At 48.0% G+C, this 6,951-nt stretch overlaps 1 protein-coding gene across 1 annotated transcript; it reads right to left on the reverse strand.

Annotated features, from left to right (window-relative positions):
• Positions 1 to 2,333: 2,333 nt before the first annotated feature.
• Positions 2,334 to 4,875, reverse strand: LOC123161026 (transcription factor KUA1). Its single transcript, XM_044578878.1, has 3 exons — positions 4,470 to 4,875; positions 3,455 to 3,663; positions 2,334 to 3,174 (listed from the first exon to the last, which is right to left on the reverse strand). Exons 1-3 carry the CDS (start codon positions 4,738 to 4,740, stop codon positions 2,479 to 2,481), a joined length of 1,176 nt encoding a protein of 391 aa, XP_044434813.1. The 5' UTR covers positions 4,741 to 4,875; the 3' UTR covers positions 2,334 to 2,478.
• Positions 4,876 to 6,951: the final 2,076 nt, after the last annotated feature.

Below are 6,951 nucleotides of genomic sequence, written 5' to 3' on the forward strand. Positions count from 1 at the left end.
CGCTGCCATTCATCGGCCGCGAGTCCATCACATCTGCCTTCGTAGCTGCCCGCAAGGTGATCGGCCTTTTGCCCACAAGGTACCATGGTGGATAGCTTGGATGAGTTCTTTTACAATAATGTCATATGTTCATCGGGCAATTCATCATTCGAAGATGAGGATTTTGTGGTTGCTACTATGGGCGTGAACAAGCACATTTCTAGGATGCAGCCCATGTTTAGGGGGGAAATCCTGGGCCATGCTTCAGGGTTGAATCGTAATAGGGAGAACGACAATTGCCTACTAGCAATTATTTACAGCTCACATCCCCACTGTTCAATGCCAAGCTTTTATGGCGACGCTTCCGGATGGCGAGGCATGTGTTCAACCGTATTTGGGAGGGAGTGGTAGAGTCTGATGATTACTTCAAATGCAAGTATGATGCCCTTCAAAAGGTTGGCTTCTCCTCTTATCGGAAATGAACTGCAGCTGTGCAGATGCTTGCATACGGAATTCCTAGTGATCTCGTGGATGAGTGTGTCCGATGAGTGAGCCCACATGCCTTGAATGATTGTACTAGTTTTGCAAAACTGGGTTGCAGAGTTTGGCCTGGAGTACTTGAGAGAACCAAATGTTGAGGGGCTTTTTGTGAATGATTGGTAGCATAGACTGCATGCACTGGGAGTGGTAGAACCGTCCATTTGCTTGGAAGGACAGGTTTGGTTCGGCTGTTGATTTCTAAAAGCAGTTGTGAAAAAACAGCTGTGGAAAATCTAATGTGAAAAAGATGTAAGTCATTTGGCAAACCAGCTGATACATCTTTTTCAGATTTTGGCCCGCAGCGAAATCAGGTTTTTGAAAGCACGTCCTGGGCTGCTTCCGCTTTTGGTTCAGATTTTGGCAGCGGATTTCTGGAATCGGATTCTACTGGGTTCGCCCTTTGGTTGAGATTCTGCTGCGCGACAAAATCTGAACCAAATAGGGCCTAAAGCTTGGACGGTCATACTTGAAGCTGTGACATCACAAGATCTTTGGATTTGACACTCTTTTTTAGGCATGCCAGGCTCTCACAATGACGCCGATGTGCTTCAGCGGTCTCCGGTGCTCGCAAGGCTTTTAGAAGGCAACTCCCCAGATGTCAACTTTGAGGTCAACGACCACCAATACAATAAGGGATACTACCTAGTTGATGCCATCTATCCTCAGTGGTCGACTATTGTGAAGACAATCTACAAGCCGGTAGGAGAGAAGAGGGCTAGGTTTGCCCAAGAACAAGAGGGTGTTAAGAAGAATGTCGAGCGTGCTTTTGGTGTGCTCCAATCTTGATGGGCTATTGTTCGACACCCTGCTAGAACATGGAGCACTCGGAAGACGTGGAAGGTGATGATTGCTTGGGTTATCATGCACATCATGATCGTAGAGGATGAGCGTGATGACAGCCTCCTCGACCAAGCGTGGGATTTTCATAGTGAAAATGTTGAGCCTCGGCATGGAGTGGCAACGCTTGCACAGTTTACCCAATTTCATCAAGAAATGCGTGATTGGACGACTCACATTCAACTTCAAAATGATTTGGTTGACTATATGTGGACACATATTTGGTACAATTTTAAATTCATTTAATTGTAAACTATGAGATTTTATTTATTGTGATGTAAAAACTATGTGACTTATTTGGTAATAATCCATGTGCAAAGTTTCTTTTCATTTGGATTAATTATATGCATACGATGTCTAAATTGTGAAAAATTGGCCAAAAAACGGCCTGGCGGGTGGGCACACACGGGCAATGTTTGCGCGAATGAGAACGGACAAAGCCCCTACAACCGACCCATACGGATAAAAAATCCGTGTCCGTTTAGGTCGGCGCGTTGGAGTTGGCCTTAGAAGTTTGAAGTCTATAGATGCTTACGAGAAAGACAACTCAATCCTATTGATTTAATTTCTTACAAGAATTGAGTTAGATCTTGGCCATGCGCAAGGGAAGTCTTGCTACAACGTATCCAATGGCCCTGGGAAAGCAGACATGCGGTCTGTAGGACAATAATCATAAGCCACTCACCATCAATGTGCAACTCAGAACAGATACGAAAGACATTTCAATTTAAAATCTCGACATTCATCGATGGCAGGTTGTACTGAATGCACTCTGAAGAAACAATACATAACATGATCTTTTTTCTGATTAAGATAGCTCAACCCTACCTCATCCACAAGAAAGAGTGGCCCTGATACTACTGTTGTAGAGGTAACCTTTGAGATTTATACTCAGAAGGCGCACAAATTATGTGCAGAAATGTAAGTGCAACAATCCAACTCTGTCATGTATGAGAATCGATGTGAATATGGGAAAATCAATAGGGCAAAACACAAATGCAACCTTGATGACAGACTAACAGTAAATTTACTCACGAAACATGACCAAGAAAGCTATATCATGATTTTATACTATAATAAATAGCTAAGGGTTACATACACATTGAAGGTCTAGCCACAGAATCATTTTGTCGGGATTAGTCCGTTCGATGAGCCATTCTCAGGCCCTTTTCCATGGAAAGCAGATTGCCTCTCTGGTCTCCCATTTGGATTTGGAGGCAACGCCAATTTAGGCGCAACACCGTTGGTACTTGAGTCACCCTTCAGGTTGAGTTTGGACATGTTGTACAGGTCTTCAACATTTACCGGGGGAGCTGAGTGCACGGCAACAGGCCTGACAGGCTCATGTGATGCTTGTACTGTACCTGGTGATGATGCTTGCATAGAGACTGGTGGCCCATAGAACATTGGAGCATAGCCATAGTATGGAAACGGAAAAACTGCTTGGACATAGTGAGGTGTAGGAATCATCATTGGAGGAGGATAACCATATGGGGGCATCACTTGTGGCATCACCATCCCTGCTTCTCCAGCAATTGAACTTGAACCAGCCGATTCATTGCCCTGAGGTTGATGTGCCATTGCTAGAACTGGCGATGGGGCTGATCCATATGTTAGCATAGGCACAGGAGCAGGTGGTGCCATTACTGGCACTGGTGGTGGGACGGAAACAGATGCTATCACGGGCATAGGAGCGGGTGGTGTCACAGGAGCAGTAACAGGTCGTAGATCATCTACGAACTCTTCTACATCTTGTGAAGATGAACGGGAGAGCGGCATCTCTTGTGACGATGAACGGGAGAGTGGCTGGTCACCAGGCTGATTAAAAACCATAAAACAATCATAAGCAATTGGTACACTGGGGGACAAGCAATAAATATTAAAAAAAAGTTATGTTTGAGATGTCTCATTCACTTCATATAACATGGTGATTCTATGCTAACAGCTATACGAGAACTTACTATGGCAACAGGAACAAAGAGGAAAAGAATAAGCACCAATCTTAAAGACGACATGTTTGCCTAAGTGCAATCAGCTGGACCTGGTTGCACCTCAACACTACATGCAGAGAAATAGAAAGGTAGGGAGAGATGCTCACATCCTCAATAACCATATCGAAGAGGCTTGATCTTCTCTTTCTCCTATTAACATTTGTTTGGCGAATGAAATACTTCTGAGCATGGCTAGCAACTTGAGTAGGTGTCCTCGAGACAACATAATTACGGGATATGCCACGCCAATCACCTTTTCCTAATTTGTTCAATCCAAGTAGAAAATTTTTGTGCTCCTCTTCTGACCATGACTCACCTGTCACCCAACAAAATAAATGGCATTCTTCAATGCAAATTCGACATATTCATTCAAATTTTTAAATCAAACACAAAAATCAGCAATGCCAACAGAATAAAGAACAAACATGAAGTTACATGGAAAGTTATAACAGTACTGTATACCATTACACATTAAAAGAATGCAAACCATGTGTTCCGTGGATGATCTTAAAAAGCTTGAATGGTAACAGCGGAATAGAAGCACAAGTTCAGATTTGTTTCAAAAAAAAAAAGTACCCCCTCCGTCTAACATAGCTTGAAAAAGGATCTTATATTGTAGGACGGAGGGAGTAAATTCTGATGACAAGAAGCAGTCACAAGCACCGATCACCACCAGTAAAACCCCAAATCTGTCAGTAATGGGAGAAAGCGATGAACTAAACACTAAAATAGCTCTCAAGCAAGTATTAAGTTGGAGTAGTTTGCTAATTTTGCACACCACTAGGCATCGTAAACCAAACAAAAATCCGAACTAACACCGAACCTACCAGATTAAAAGCAGTACTTTCCGCAAAGTTTCAGAAAACTACTTCGATCGGCACAGTAAAATCAAAACTTTCTCACTTGCCATCTTAAAAGCCAACAGCAAACACCTTCACAACAAAACCACATATTTGCACACTACAACAAACAATCATCTTAACTACGTAAAGAACATCATAGGGCGATCAGAACACTTTTTTTACAGAACAGAGACTACACCTCCATACAACATGCAACCAAATAAAGAATCTCATCTCCCCGTAGGCTAAACAGGGGAGAGAAAGAAAATAAAAATCCCACCTCGCTTCCTGTGGGGTTTGTCATCGTCGCCCTCGGAGCCGTACCCCTCGGCCCTGGCACCGCCGCTACCCTCCGCGAGCTGCGCGAGGTTGCCCATGCTGACGCTCTTCCTGATTGGCTTGTCGCCGATGCGCACGCCGAAGAGCTTCACGGGGCGCGCCGTGCACGTGCGGGAGTTGTGCCCGTGGTGCCCGCACTGCGAGCACCGCCTCGGCCCGTCCCCCGCACCGCCGCCGGCAGGCGCCGCCGGTGGCACGCCGTCCCGCGTCATGGCAGGCAGGCTAGGGTTGTGGATTTTTATTTTTTAATCTATTATATCTGGTTGATTGATTTGATCCGTCTTTTTCTTTTTCTCCTCTGGTGGTGCGTCGTGTATTTATCGTCCGCGAGGGAGGCAAGCGTATAAGCAGTATACGGCGAGAGATGAGCTGGGAATTTTCCTGGATTTTCCTTATCTGTACAAAAAAAAACCTTTTATGTGCTGGCGGTGATATTCGGATTTTGCTGGAAGTCTTCACCTTCGCAGTCAAGACATGCCACCAGATAGTATTGTACAGCCTGGGTTTTATTTGGTGGTTAAATACAGATTGTTCATATTAATATGGAATGATTTTCAAAATAAATATTAGTATGGATGCATATCTGTATAAGTTGAATAGTCCAGTGATATGGAGTACATGATGTGGATTGAGAAAAAGGGTTTCCCCGCTTTATATTATAAAGCAAATCTCCGATACATCCAGCACGCTGGGGCCGCAGCACAGATAAGCCCAAAAGAAAACAAAAGAAAATGAAAGAGAAATGAATGCCAACACTGGCAGATCAACGACGAAAGGAAGACCGGCAACCGCTGCACCCTCCGACGAAGTGCCACCGCGCTCCCAGCATCTCTAAGCGCCTCGCACCAAGCAACACCTTCAAGAAGGAATGCGACGCCGCCGCCGCTGTTGCCCGAACAAGTTCTAGGGTTTTCCCCGATACGCGAGGGATGGTGGGGAAGAGATATATCGCCCCTCAGGAGGGTCCAATGGCGCCCGCAAGCGTCACCGCGTCGGTGCCGGACAAGCCGACAAGGATTTCTCCCGATCCACAACCACCACCATCACCCGAGGCACTTCGAGATGCACCACCACAACAGCCGCCCACCAGCCTGTGCCACCACGGTTACCGGACACTGATCCTGCCGCCTCTCTGGAGCTGCCAACACGAGGCCTAGCTCGGGCAAGGAGACCCCGGCCACGGGAGCGAGCACAACTCGAACGAGGGGAGGGGACAACCTCCACCGCCGCAGCGGAGCCGACCGGACGCGGCGACGAGGATTTGCCGGGCCTCGACGGCCCGGCTGGGTCCACTTGGACCCAGACAATCCTGTCGCCACGCTGCAGCTCGCCGACCGACGAAATCCTCACCACCCGAGACCGCTGCCACCATGCCATCACCAGGAAACGACGCCGCGGAACATCGAGCCACCGGCCCACCCAAACCCATATGGGGCCCAAAAGGGCCCAGATCTGGGCTTGGCGGGCGCCGCCAGCCACTAGCGCCACCGTGCCGCCCCACGGCCAACGGCCGCACCGCCGCGTCAAGCACCACCGAGGCACGCGGCATCACCGCCGACGGGCCACACCGACACCGGCCGAGGAGCACCGCCGCTAGCCCCCACCGGCCGGGCATGGGGGGCCGCGCACGGGGAAGGGCAGGCCCGCCGCCGCCAGCACCACGCGGCCGAGGCTCGGCGGCGCACGCTGGCGGCGGCGGGAGGAAGGAGATGCGAGGAGAGAGCCTGGAGGAGAGCGGCGGAAGGGCCCCCCCGGCCGCCTCGCCCGGGAAGGCGACGCGGGGGTACGGGGAAGGGGGAAGGGGCATGGGGAGGGGTGGGGGAGAGGGAGAGGCGTGCGGCGACGGCGGGCTCCGGCCACGGCCGCGGCTCCGCGCGGGGAGCCGCCGGCGGCGGCGCAGGAACCCTAGGCGGAGGAGGGAGCTCGGGGTCGGGAGCCGCTCCGCCTCACCAAGTATGTTGTTTCACCAATTACGCCTTTCTTTCCCGGCTCCTAATCCAACTCCTACATGATGTGGATTCGTTGTATCTGTTGATTTCTTTTATTACTATAATAAAATCTCTTACACTAATGGATACGAGATTGGTGGTCCATTTATTAGACAAAATTAGAATGTACTTCACTACCCGAATCGGTTGCAATATATTTCCACTTGCTTTGGTAACATGATATTCATATCAATGATACGAGAACCATAACTAAAAATAAATATAAAATACTGCATTACATTACTATATAACTGTAAAATACTTTTTGAATACAACTAGCATTTTTCCATGTATAGTTGCATATTGAGATGGTCATTTTCGTACATGATTGCATATTAAGTTGGCATTGTTCTCGTATTAAAAGGTATAGATTAACTCGGATCACCTACTTAGTTACCATCATTTAGGTTGTCCACTCATTGGTTCCTTGACGAG

The sequence above is a fragment of the Triticum aestivum genome, chromosome 7B (genome assembly GCF_018294505.1).
Source record: "Triticum aestivum cultivar Chinese Spring chromosome 7B, IWGSC CS RefSeq v2.1, whole genome shotgun sequence".
In the NCBI taxonomy this organism is placed as follows: Eukaryota; Viridiplantae; Streptophyta; class Magnoliopsida; order Poales; family Poaceae; genus Triticum; species Triticum aestivum.

Coding starts and splice junctions, on each gene's coding strand:
- LOC123161026 (XM_044578878.1), bottom strand. CDS start 4,740: ATGACGCGGGACGGCGTGCCACCGGCGGCGCCTGCCGGCGGCGGTGCG. Junction 3,664..4,469: donor CAAACCCCACAGGAAGCGAG/GTGGGATTTTTA, acceptor GTTGGGTGACAG/GTGAGTCATGGTCAGAAGAG. Junction 3,175..3,454: donor TCGATATGGTTATTGAGGAT/GTGAGCATCTCT, acceptor GTTTTTAATCAG/CCTGGTGACCAGCCACTCTC.